Source organism: Chelonoidis abingdonii, chromosome 13 (genome assembly GCF_003597395.2).
Source record: "Chelonoidis abingdonii isolate Lonesome George chromosome 13, CheloAbing_2.0, whole genome shotgun sequence".
Taxonomy (NCBI): Eukaryota; Metazoa; Chordata; order Testudines; family Testudinidae; genus Chelonoidis; species Chelonoidis abingdonii.
The window spans coordinates 18,261,947-18,275,511 of NC_133781.1; the positions used below are offsets into that span (position 1 = coordinate 18,261,947).

The 13,565-nt window shown below is 43.5% G+C and overlaps 1 protein-coding gene across 3 annotated transcripts; it reads left to right on the forward strand.

The window, feature by feature from the left end:
- Nucleotides 1-705: 705 nt before the first annotated feature.
- SLC25A19 (solute carrier family 25 member 19) lies at nt 706-11,827 on the forward strand. 3 transcript variants are annotated; one of them, XM_075071799.1, is made up of 7 exons: nt 706-883; nt 1,608-1,788; nt 2,369-2,524; nt 3,312-3,482; nt 5,466-5,649; nt 6,946-7,076; nt 9,270-11,827. In XM_075071799.1, the coding sequence occupies exons 2-7, from the start codon at nt 1,657-1,659 to the stop codon at nt 9,468-9,470; spliced, it is 975 nt and encodes a 324-aa protein (XP_074927900.1). In that variant the 5' UTR covers nt 706-883; nt 1,608-1,656; the 3' UTR covers nt 9,471-11,827. The 3 variants fall into 3 exon arrangements, with proteins under 3 accessions (XP_074927900.1, XP_032648830.1, XP_032648831.1); XM_032792939.2 differs by having other exon boundaries at nt 723-940; XM_032792940.2 differs by having other exon boundaries at nt 723-862.
- Nucleotides 11,828-13,565: the final 1,738 nt, after the last annotated feature.

The window sequence follows — 13,565 nt, forward strand, 5'->3', positions numbered from 1 at the left end:
TAAAATACCATTGGGAGAAAAGGTAGAAAGAAAGTAATCATAGAGCTAGACTATATGCTTCTGTACTCTAACATCCACATAATAATATGGGAATTGTTTACACAGTTGGTCTGTGCCTTCCATAAGAGCTTACTATGTCTTGCCTGTCTGCACAGTGGCTAGCAGATGGTAGGTGTGCTGGAAAAAAAAAAGGGGGGGGCACACAATCCTTGTGAATCTTGGGTTTGAACACAAACCCACCACAAAACAAATGTAGTCCCCCATTCTTCTACAACCCATCGACCTGGGACTACACTCAGTTGAGCACTTCAATCCTCTATAGCAAATGCCTAGCCCCTTCTAAGCTAGGTGTGATAATTGCCTCTGGAAAGGGTGACCGTATAGCAATTGTGAAAAAATGGGGCATGGTGGGGTAATAGGTGCCTATATAAGAAAAAGTCTATAAAAACAGGACGTCTGGTCACCTTACCTCTGGAAGTCCCTAGCACCTGTTCTGAAAGGGAGGCTGGCTGGCTCCGGGTCTCTAAAGAGGCAGAGGACCCTGTTACACTGTCCCTCTCCTTTTTATTCTCTGTTGCAAAGACCAAGATGAGTGTGGGACCTTTTCCTCCTATCACCCCAAATGCTTTCCTCTGACAGCTTGGGAGGAGGGGGTGGAGCAGCACCTCTCCCCGCCCCGCGTGACGCTGCGGTCTGGCGTGACTACATCTCCCAGCAAGCCTCGGGCCTGCGGTGATCCTGAGCATGCGCGGTCTGTTCTCTGTCCTCCCCGAGCAGGACAGGCAGCTGGCTGGGTTGGCTAGGCCCGGCTTGGGCCGATGTCAGCGGCCGGACAGCGGGTCTGAGCAGTGCCGCGAGGAGGGTGAGCGTCGTCGTGGTGAATGTCTCCTCTGGCGGGGGAAGATGCTGCGGGGCAGAGGCCTGAGCGGAAATTTCTGAGGTGCGGTGACTCAGGGCAGCCTCGGCCCCGGTGCGTCCCCGTCCACACCAGCAACCGGCCCCCTCGGCGCGTCCCCGCGACCGGCCGTTGGGCTCCCGGCGCGTCCCCGTCCATACCAGCGACTGGCCGTTGAGCTCCCGGCGCGTCCCCGTCCACACCTGCGACCGGCCCCCTCGGCTCGTGCTCGCGACCGGCCGTTGGGCTCCCGGCGCGTCTCACCCAGACTAGCGACCGTCCCTCTGCCCCTAGCCTGGGCCTGTCCAACGTAGTAACTGTCCCTTCTGCAAGTCTCAACCAGCAACCCTCACTTCTGCCCCCATCCACCCAAGCCCCAGACCTGCAACCACCCCGTGTAGTAGGGCTGGTGCCAGCATGTCTCTTCCAAGGGTTATCATCCCCTTTCCATGCCAAGGGGTGTTATTGTTGCCTTTGTTAGGCTGGCTGAAGACCTTTTTATTTAGTTTTGTTATTGTTCCTGTTTAAATAGACCACGTGTTCTAGTGGTGGGAGCAGTTTTAGGAGTTGGGGGTTCCTTTTTGGGATCAAAAATATTCAAAGGCCTGAGGCTAGCTTGTCTTGTGATAGTGACCTCTTTGCTCCTCTGCAAGAGGTCAAAAGTAGACCTGTCACTGAAAATGCCTCATTCTCTTCTGTCTTTGGACTGTAGTGTTCCTGGAGGTTGATGCAGGTGGAGGCTGCCCGTGGACCAGGCAGTGATGGTCGGTTATGACCCCAAGTCTGAAGTGAAGTCCATCTCAGCTGTGGAGGTGGCTGTGGCAGGATCAGCATCTGGGTTTGTCACTCGGGCTCTAATAAGCCCTATGGATGTCATCAAGATTCGCTTTCAGGTACCTTTCCCAACAGCCCCTATGGCACACCTGGAAGAGGAACATACAGAGAATAAAAAGAAGCAACACTTTTTTTCTTTTAACCTTTTATAGTATTTAAATAAGTCATTGCCAGTGTCACAGATACCCCCAGAAGCTATTACATAGCTGATTAAACCTGTGTGTGTGAGGGAGTTAAATACAGATTATACAAGGTAGACAGGTGTATTTCTCTTTGGGGACCGTTTCTACTTTCTCTTAACAAATTAGTGTATTTTTACTGCTCTGAATTATTTTCTTGTACATAGCTCTTATGTTTTTCTTGTTCTTCCTTCTTTTTTTTCCTTCCTATCTACCTGTCCTAATTTAGTTTTATTAACATTTTTGCTGAATATCATAGTTCTTTAGCGTTGCACATACTTCTTCTTCTGCTTCCAACTCTTAAGGACCAGTAGTATTGGTATCTGAGCCAGTTGTAGCTGCCAAGAGGGCACACAAGAAGTGGGGTCTGAGTTAATGTAGGCCACCGAATGTTTCAAAGATCAGGTTCAGGACCTTGAAGCAGATCACAGAGTAAGGTAATTTATTTGTTCTTTTTCAGCTTCAGATTGAAGAACTCTCCCCCAGAAACCCACTGGCTAAATATTATGGCATCTTGCAAACCGCACACCGGATCTTTCATGAGGAAGGGTTGACAGCATTCTGGAAGGGGCATGTGCCTGCTCAGCTCCTCTCAGTCAGCTATGGAGCTGTCCAGGTAAGCTGTCAGGAAATCATCCAGGGCTAGCTTTGTTCTGAAGTTTTTTGTTCCTGTAGTGGCTTTGTCAGCAGCCTCATCCTGTCATAGCTGCCTGCCACTTACCCAGCTGTCTGTAGGGCTAGTCCATTTGTAGGGTACTTTGTACGTCAAAGGGGAGACTCTGATAGTGTGATTAGGTGATGGTAGAGCAGCGGACCAAGAGGACAGATGTGGACTCTAGTCTCAGATGAGTTACTTACATGCTGTGAATCCTTGGGTGTGTCACTTATCTTTCTGGTTCACTTACCACCTTTGTTCATTGAAGATGATAGTGTTAATAATAGCAGCAAAGAGTCCTGTGGCACCTTATAGACTAACAGACGTATTGGACCATGAGCTTTCATGGGTGAATACCCACTTTGTGTTAATAATACTGATTCATAGGTTGTTGTGAAGCTTAATTCATTAATGTTTCTAAAACCTTTTGAGACCATCTATTGAAAGGTAATGTATAAGAGCCAAATATATATTATTTAATAAATTTGTGGAGAGGAGAGAGAATTAAAATGGGATCTTCCTAGGAGGCCTTTTTGTTTTAAATCCCAGACTATATTCTCCTAAAGGGAGAACTGAAGATTCTGAATGCCAAGAGTATTCCCCAATTTGATGGCTGCATCCTTGGAACATACCCTCCAGGAAGTTACAAATGATGGATTTATTTATTTTTGTTAGAATGTGGTAGAACCAGGAGGGTTGTGGGTGATAAGAGTTTTCTCTGTGACATATGTTTCTGTTTCTCTGTAAGTTTGTGACCTTTGAGTGCCTGACGGAATTGGTGCACAATGCCACACCATACAACACCCGCAACTTCGTTGTGCACTTTGTGTGTGGCGGCCTGGCTGCTTGCACTGCCACCATGACAGTTCAACCTCTTGACACACTGCGTACCCGCTTTGCTGCTCAGGGCGAGCCTAAGGTATGAGTTAGGGGAGAAGAATTTTAGCTTTATTATACTTGATGATAGCCATGTTTCATTCAGATTAGTGTGGTGGAGGGAAACTGCACAACTTCCAGCAGGTGATCTGGGAAGACTGGAGCCCTTAATGGGTGGTAATGTCATTAATGCCAAGTTATGCTTTGGTCCGTTGGCACATGTGCTTTGTCCTGGCTGAGAGAAGGAGAAACCTCTCTTTTTGGTGTGGCTAATTTGGCTCTCATTTGATACTCAGCCACACAAGGGAGTTATTCCTCTGCCTTTCTTGAGGGGACATGTCTCGAACAAAGAGTCATAGAAATGTAGGGCTGGAAAGAACCTTGAGAGGTCACCTAGTTCAGCCCTCTGAATTGACACAGAACCAAGTATGCCTAGACCATCCCTACCAGCTGTTTGTATAACCTGTTAAAAACCGTCTGCGATGGGGATTCCACAACCTCCCTTTAGGAGCCTATTTTGGTTCTTAGTTATCTATATAGTTAGAAATTTTTTCCTAATATCTAATCTAAATCTCCCTTATTGCAGATTAAGCCCATTACTTCTTGTTCTACCGTCAGTCTAGGTGGAGAACAATCTATCACCATCCTCTTTACAACAACCCTTAAGATATTTGATGACTGTTACCAGGTTCCCCCTCAGTCTTTTTTTCTCAAGACTAAATATCTTCAGGGTTTTTTTTTTTTTTAACCTTTCCTCACAGGTCAGGTTTCTAAATCTTACATCATTTTTATAGTGCACCTCTGGACTCTCCAGTTTGTCCTCCTCTTTCTTAAAGTGTGGTGGCCAGAACTGGACACGGTGGCCAGCTGAGGCCTCACCAGTGCCAAGTACAATGGGATAATTACTTCGCTTGTCTTACATATATCACTGCTGTTAGTACACCCCAAAATGATGATATCCTTTTTTCACAACTGCATCACACTGTTGGCTTATAAATATGCAAAGTGTACGAAGAGTCATGTGCAGGTTCTTACAGGTATGAAGTTTTTAAAGCAGTCCTCTATTAATCCAGTTGTATATCCTTGTTTATACAAGGATCTGACTCCCTCAACCAAGTTCTTCTGTCTCCCCTCAGTTATTACTGGAGACACTTAATTTTGAATCAGAGCCATTTTCTTACTCAGTTTCTGCTTGACTTGTAATGGAATCGCAATCCATTCCCATGTATTCAGTGTCAGGGCTTCACTGCAGGAGTGAATGGTGAAACTAGGCTGTGAGGATGAAAACACACTGCTGATACAAATACAAGTGCTGGTGAGCTTAAGCCATTGTGAAAATTACCAAAAATATGAGAAGTAGCTAGATTTCTTAATACAATAAGTCTTTGAGTAATGTGTTTTCCAGCTACGAGTCAAAGAAGACTGGACAAGAAATGTTCTCAGCTTCTTGAGTAAAGAGCTGTGACTGGCATATTTGACATCACTCTTGTAAATTAAGAATCTTTGAAGGACACTCAATCTGTGAATTCAGCCGTGTTTTGCACAGTTACCCAGAGCTTTCCCCCTGCCTCATAATAGCTGTCCTGATCTGCCAGCCTCCCCTTACTGTCACTTTTTGAAGCTATTCATATCAAGGTGTTCTCAGTCATAGGGACCCATCTCTGGGGCTTGCTTCCCACCAGAGCCAAGGTTCAGGCAACTTCAGGATACAATGTCCAGCCATGCCTTTCAGTGGGATACTGCTGTCAAGCAGAACTGAGGGTTTGTTGGTTTCAGTTAGTCTCATGTGGAAGAGACCATGTTTATTCTGTCAGGTTGTTTTAATTATTATCAGGATTTCAAAGACTCAGCAATGAGCGTTCATGTCATGATACATGAAATGGTTTTGTTAATCTGTTTGTGCTAAAAATCAACCTGTTATGTTGGGAGATGGGAATCCCCATCTGTATCCAGAATGTAACTGATTTCTGAATAGCTGATTGTAAGTGTATCTAACAGGAGAACTTTACTATTCCTTGTTGTTTAGGTTTACCGAAATCTTCGTCATGCTGTGGCGACCATGTACCAAACAGAAGGGCCTCTGACCTTCTACAGGGGTTTGACCCCCACTATCATTGCTATCTTTCCATATGCTGGTCTCCAGTTCTCCTTTTACAATCTCCTGCAACAATTGTATAAATGGGTGATGCCACCCGAAGGAATGAATGCAGGTGGGTGCTTGGGACTGAGAAATACTCAGTCCTGGAGGAAGAAGAAGGGTGGCCCAGTGGTTAGGGCACTAGTCTAGAACTTGAATCTGAGTTCAGTTTCTTCCCCTGTGACAGATTTACTGTGTGACCCTGGGCCAGTCACTTAATTTCTCTATGCCTAATTTCCCCACCTGTAAAATGTCTAAATACCTTACCTTATAGCAGTGTTGTGAAGATAAATACATTAAGACTGTGAGGCACTCAGATATTGTGGTAATGAGGCCCATAGAAGTACCATTGGCAGGAAGATGAACTCTTCAGTATATTATTTCTCAAATTGGGTCATGTTGCTTGTGCAGTAGAAAGATTTTGCTGAGACAGCCTTTATTTCTTTCAATTTCAGTAATATTATGGGGATAGGACTGTCAGTTGAGTACAGGATCTCTGAACAGCTGTATGTTCTAAAGTTGCTTCCCCTCTTCAGCTTGTACAAGAGGATTCATCTGGTGCAGGTTAACGCTCCCAAGTTGTTCTAATATTGATCTCCTGCTCTTTGGCTATTCTGAGTTTTTAAGAGAATTTCATGAAAAGTGGCACCTTGACAGCCCTGGAGATGGGAGCTCCATCCATTAAAGCACATACAGCATGGGTAGCCTCACTGCAAGTTACTGCTCCATCAGAGTGTTCTCAAGTAGAGAGATTACCTCCTATGTGTGAGAGCAGCTCATCCTCAATGTTCATTCAATGTTAGACAGCAGATTGTGATGGTAGTTTTGTGCTGTGGACACCTGCTAATTAGGACCTGAACTAAGACTACCAAACTCCTTTCCCATTGGCCTCTGTACAGCCACCAGATGGTACCAATTTATGATCTCTACTAACCTGTTCTGATTTGAACTCTCAACTGGAAGCACAAGGTTCCATACCCTATTACCAATCTCCAGTATTTTTTTTCCTAGCAGTGTGAAAGCTTGCATGGTTATTGATGATAAACCCTTCTGTTATTGTTTCTTTTGTGTATTGCCATTTGACAGAGCTTCACAATAGATCAGTCTTTAAATTAAGACTGGATATCTTTCTAAAAAATATGCCCTCACTCAAAGAAGTTGTGGACTTGATGCATAAATTCTTGGGTGAGGTTCTATGGCCTGTTTTATGCAGTAGGTGAGACCAGATGATCATAATGGTCCTTCCTGGCCTTACAGTCTCTGAATAAATGGTTCTGATTTACTTTCCATTATGCGTTTGTAAATCAGAACTCCATTCTAATCCTCCATTTCTTCCGTACACTCTTCTTTCCACTTCTCTACTTTTCAGGTAATGTTAAAAACCTCGTGTGTGGCAGCTGTGCCGGAGTTATCAGCAAAACTCTTACTTACCCTTTCGACCTGTTTAAAAAGCGGTTGCAGGTGGGAGGCTTTGAGCAGGCCCGGGCAGCCTTTGGGCAGGTGAGTGATGTTTTAATCAACTGGTTTTCATATGTTTAAATGTAGACCAAGAAATAAAACATTACCCAGAAAACTCAGCTTTCTGATTTTGAACAGCGTTCTGTTTAGTTCCTCTCGGGGCCTACCAAAGAAGGCATTGTTGGTTGACTTGTTCACAATATACTATATATGAGAGAATCTTCTTAATAGGCAGTCATTTGTGGTAGACCAGTCATCCCAGATAAGCAGCTACCCTGATTAGGAGATTATTTTTCCTTCTAGAAACAAAACTTTCTGAAAAGACCTGAAATTAAATAAAATAATGAGTAAAAATAACCATGAATTTTTAAAAATCACCTGTCTTAAACTGGTGTTGAAGTTCTGAACTCTGATATTTTATCACCCAGTTAAACTCCTTAACCAAATGCTGAATTTTTGCTAGTACTGTTCTAAACAATTAGCAGTTACTGCAGTTCACTCACTAGTGGAATAAATTGCCTTTCAGGAAGATGACCCAACTGAGGGATGTATACTATGTCTGTATATAGAGATCTAGGCTGAGAGACTCAAAGGGGCCTAGGGGACTGACAGTAGTCATGGCCATGTAATAAATTGCATTTATCTTGTACTGTTGACTGAGGGTCAGATTTTTAAAGGTATTTAGGTGCCTAACTCACATTGATATCAATGGGAATTAGGTGCCCAAATACCTTTTAAAAATCTGACTCACTTGCACTGTGCTCTTGGAGAGGGGTTGAATGAAAGTTTGGAGGAGTTTGGATTTATTTTATTTTTCTATTTGCTGATGGATATTTGTATGTCAAGATGAGATGAGCAGTTCTTGCTACTGTATTGTGTATTTTAGTTTGTGGAATAGGCACTCAGAATTCATGATGGGTACCTAAAGAGACTTGTATAAATCTAAACAAATTAAATACATCTAGCATTTCTTACCACCTTGAAATAGACACTTATTTTAAAAATTGTATTAGAGAAATATTTCCTTTCTCCCCCAAATATGAAAATGTCCCTTCCAGTTTATATTGGCCTGACATGCAAATTGGGTAGTATCCAGTCTTTGAAGCAATGACATGTATAGTCTGAGAGGGAAGGATGTAAATACTAGGGAGGGAGAGGAGTTATTTAAGTTAAGCACCAATGCTGACACAAGAACAAATGGATATCAAGTGACTATCAATGACTCTAGGCTTTAAAGTAGATGAAGGTTGCTCACCATCAGAGGAGTGAGGTTCTGAATAGCCTTCCATGGGGAGCAGTGGGGGCAAAAAACCTTACTGGCTTCAAGACTGAGCTTGAGAATTTATGGTGGGGATGGTATGATGAGACCGCCTACAATGGCATGTAGCCGATCTGCAACTGCCAGTAGAAAATATTCCTGATGGTTGGTGATGGAACCCTAGATATGGAGGACTCTGAGTTACTACAGAGGACTCTTTCCCAGGTGTCTGGCTGTTGTCTTGCTAAAATGCTCAGAGTACAACTGGTGACCATATTTGGGGTTGCGAAGGAATTTTTCTCCATGTTAGGTTGACAGAGACCCTGCGGGGGAGGGTTGCCTTCCTCTGCAGCATGGGGCAGGGATCATTTGCAGGTTTAAACTAGTGTAAATGGTGGATTCTCTGCACCTTGAAGTCTTTAAATCATGTTTTGAGGACATCAGTAACTCAGCCAGAGGTTAGGGGTCTATTAAGGAGTGGGTGGGTAAAGTTTTTTGTCGCTTGCAATGTGCAGGAGATCAGACTTGGATGATTATGATGGTCCCTTCTGGCCTAAAAGTGTATGAGTCTATATGGAAAATAATACCTACACATTCTGAAGCAGTTGCTCTACAAACTCTGTAGCATGAACATTGCATGAGGTGTGGTATAAAGGATTTCCTGTCATTCAGTTGGCGTGTAAGCTGTTGCTGACAATGGTAAATGTAATTTGTAGCTGTAGTGCCTGCATCTACAAATCAGTGTGCACTCAGATTGATTCTCTGATGCTGCCAGTCAGTCATAGTGAATATCCATAGAATCTCCATTGTATGTATCTAGAATACATTTTTGATACAGCCTTTGGGTTTCTTTCAAGTCCTCTGAGTCCCTTTCCTGGATGTGTGGAATATGATACAGAGGTTTCTGAGAGAATCCTGCCCAGGTGAGCTGGGCTTGTGCTGTTGCACTCTTTACTCTCTCAACTCTTCTCCCCCAGGTGCGGACGTACAAGGGTTTAATGGACTGTGCTGGGCAGATTGTGCGAGAGGAGGGGCCTGTTGGACTATTTAAGGGTCTCTCCCCCAGCTTGCTGAAGGCTGCTCTCTCTACTGGCTTCACCTTCTTCTGGTATGAATTCTTCTGCAACCTGCTATATGCCCTGAAGGACACTGGCAGCACTAAGGGGCAGGAAGGCTGAAGAGGCAGGACTCATCAGCTGCAATTACACTGTGGAGGAGTAAGACTAGTGGCTTCATTGTCACATGGAGAGGGATGGGGAATGGCTCCTCCCTGCCAGGGCTCTGAAAACACGTGTCCACTAGCTTTGGAGGAAAGATCTGTTTGGAACAAAACCAAAGAAGCAAGTGACTGCAGCTTCAGTTGAGGACACTAAGCCCTGGGGTACACTGAGCATCTTCTGTCATATCGCCTATAGTATCGGAATTCATTTTGGGAGAAGGGGTTTTATAAAAACCTAATTCTACTACCCATCTGGCAACATGCTCTGAAGAGGCATCTGATCAAATGTGTGAAATCCTTCAAGCACAGGGACCCTCTGGCTTAGCTAGTGCCACTCAGCTAGTGTCAAATGATGTCACATCTGCAAAGCTTCAGCCCTCTGCTTAGGGCATGTCCATTTGCTGCATATTCTCATCTCCTTGTTGTACAGGTAACCCCTTCCTTATTCTGCGTAGACACCTGTCTTCTCTTTGCCATTAACATTTACCAGCTCCACATCCTCAGCCACTTTAAACGTAGCATCATCTAGCAACGTTTATGCTAACACCGATTTGCTTTCTCACTACAAGTGGCAGCCTTACTTTTGTTTGACAAGTGTCCCTTCTTCTGCCTGTGAGTTCTGCTGTGGGCCTCTTAGGGTTCTACTTTGCTAGTGTAATGCTCTTACAAACAGGTCTGCAGCTCTAATGCTGTTTGCTCTCAGGAAGGTCTCTCAATGCACAAAACCCATTTTTGCTTCGCACTGACATGTTGGGGCTCTGCTTTGCTATTAGATTGTCATGATTAAACAGATGCTATAAAGATTTTTTTTTTTTTAAACCTACCTTAAAATAATGAAGACAGTCCTGTGGAAACTAGTGACTCTTTAATCATCATAGAGCCAAGGAATTGCTGAGCACCTGGTGTAGTTGGGAAATTAATTCTCTGAATCTCTTGTGGGGGCTTGAGAGAGACCTGAGAACTGCCAGATAAACTGAGAGAAATGACATGGTTGCTCTGTGGAGGGCATTGGAGCAGATCTTCCTCCCTGGAAATACTTCCAAACCCTCTCTATTGTGGATTAAATGATCTTCTAAACCTGTCATAGTCCCTTATCTGGACTGAAGGGCAAAGCAGCTTGAGGAGTTTGGAATTGTTTGTGTATAGTTTGTTTTTAATTTTTTCTGAAGTAGCCTGGTGAGCCTCCATGTGCACTGGGAAGGAATGACTGGGCAAAGAGCCTCCACCCTAATCTTGGTTTGTTGCACACTGGGCTGTTGATCATACATGTGATGGGTCTTTATATGATCATTTAGCTGGTGGGAAAGGGATTTAGTGGCTTCTGTAGTACAATGAAAAGACAAACCATGATAGTCATTTCACCTCCCACCCTCGATGTCTGTGTCTTTAAAGGATTTCTAATTTGCCCATCACTAGTCTCTAAACATGAGTCACATCATAAGGAGGGGAAGTGGATAAAAACAAGAGCATTGATTTCCCCTTAGGTAAAGGGGAGAGATACGGGTTTAGTACACAGGATTAGCAAGATGGGTCTTATTTTGCTACTGTTGAGTTTTGCAGGATCTGTATATTGGGGTTATATTTCCTAGAATCAGATAAATTAAGAGATTGAAAAGATCCATTAGGTCACGTTGTTCCTCCCACTTGCAAGTGCAGGGTTGTTTTTGACTGTATACCTGACTTGAGTCCAATTTCCCATGATTCAGTCAATAGGACTTGCGCTACTTCCCTCGTGAGACTGTGCCACAGTCTAACTGGTGGTGATTGTTAGAATTTTATTCTAATGTAATCCTATCAGTGAGGATTTGCTTTGCCTGAAATTCACCCTACAAGCTGCTCGGCAATTGCATTTGTTTTTATCCTAGTACCTTTTATCATCTGGGTAAAGCAGAACACTTTACTAAGCGAGGTGCAACATACTAATAATACAGTAGCCATTATGGAATCCACAACAGTTGCCACCTAGCCTTGGCCATTGGATCCTCTATGTGCAAATACTGCAACAAATACTTTCCAATAGCACTGATTACCTTACTCATGTACAGTAACATTCATCTCTCGGGATGTTTGCACAGAGCCGTATTGAGTTCTAGGATTGGTTACTGAAGTGGGTTATTTTCCCTTTTGATTTTTAAGCCTCCATTGTTATGCAGAGCCTTAATCCTCTGCAGCATTTTTAGCGATCATCTGAATGGATTTTTTGTGAATTCAGTAGACTTAAGACTTCCTGACCAGCTGTGTTTTTTCACTATATATGTTTAATGTGTGCCTGTCTCTAAAGAGAGGAAAGAAAACATTAAATATTTATTATCCTCCTGTCTGGCTTTTCCTTTCATCTCTTTGCAAACACTCAAACCATGAACATGATGGGGTGATGCAATTAGATCATATTGGACAAACACTCTCTAACAAGGGCCTGATCTTGCTCCTGTTGACTGCAGTGCGATCAAGGCTCATGAATTATACTGCAGATGCAACTTAATTGGCCTCTCAGAGTTGCTAAGACAACTCCCACCTTTTCATGCTTTTTATATGTGTATATATATATCTCCTCAATATAGGTTTCATTCTGTGCGTCCAAAGAAGTGGGCTGTAGCCCACGAAAGCTTATGCTCGAATAAATTTGTTGGTCTCTTAAGGTGCCACAAGTACTCCTGTTCTTTTTGCGGATATAGACTAACACGGCTGCTACTCTGAAACCTGTCATATTTGTTATTGGAATTCCAAAGTTCCTGGGCTTGGTCACTAGAGGGCACCATTGCCCCAACGGCAAAGCAGGAGATGGCTTCAGTGCTTACATATCCATTATTGCACATTAACTAGTGATTGTCCAAATGGATTTCCACAAGCTTGGTCATTCCACTGTGTGAGTATTAAAGCAGGAGATGTTTGACCTACTTCGCCAATCTGTGGTAGACAAATTCAGACTTAGTTTACATGTATCCATAACAGTGTTGCAGAATGTTATAAAAAGCTGCTCATTCTTCATTCACTAAAGCTGCTTTCTAGCTTCAAGAGTATGCTTCCTCTACTTTGTATAAATATGCTAATGCTAAGGAGTAATAACCAGCACTCATCGCACATTAAGCACACGGTAACTTTGGAGCATAAAGTGTGTTCTATAGCACCTGCTCTTTTGAGATGTTGTTAAAGTGAGTTGGCATATTTCCTCCTGTGTGGTGGTTTGGTTTTGTTTTTTGTGTTTTTTTAGCGCTCACACATTTCCCCCCTTCTTAAATTCTTCAAATGTTTTTTCCTACCTTGGGAGTACAACCTTAGGGTCAAGACCCGAGCAGTTCTGCTCCAACATACTCATCAGATTGCCTATATTAGAGAAGGAGGGAAAAATAGAAGAGTAAGTAGATTTCAGTTTCAAGCTTCTGAAGTTTAAACTGTGAAGAAAAATATGAAAGCAAGAATAAGAGGTTCAGCTCTTTGCTTATGAGCAAACCCCAGACTTCCAAGTTAACAGAGGAGAATGTGAAGCCGTGGACTACTACTGTACAAAAGGAATAACCTGAAAAGAGGAAAAGTGTAACCATCAGCTTCAAGCACATGAACTGATCTGAAAGTTACCACCTTGTGGTGTCTGCTTGGAGGCACATGAGGCGTGTTGGATATAGGCATGCCCCATTCCCAGTGAGTGGTTTTTCATGTTTCATTAATTACCATAACCACTAGTGAAAATCGTGCACCCCCTCTCCCTGTGCTGGTAGTGCCAACAGAGGCCAAAGGGTGAATGGACCACGGAGTGGGAAGGACTCACATGCCTAGAAAGTAAATCCCTACAGGGCAGGAGTGGGGCACTTTTGCAGGACAGTGTGGGGAATCTGCATTGCTGCTTCTTTTGCTGTGGTGTACCTGTCCTGTGTTCAAACAGAGGGCTGCAGCCTTTTCTCTAGGGCTGTTAACACAGAAAAGTCAAAAGATTTTATGGTCAAAACCTAGTATTAAAATACAGCTCCGGAGGAAGAGCGCTTCTGACTGAGAGACAACAGTCTGAGTCAGAGGAAAACGGGCACACTCTGACCCCCACCCCTACATCCCCAAGTCG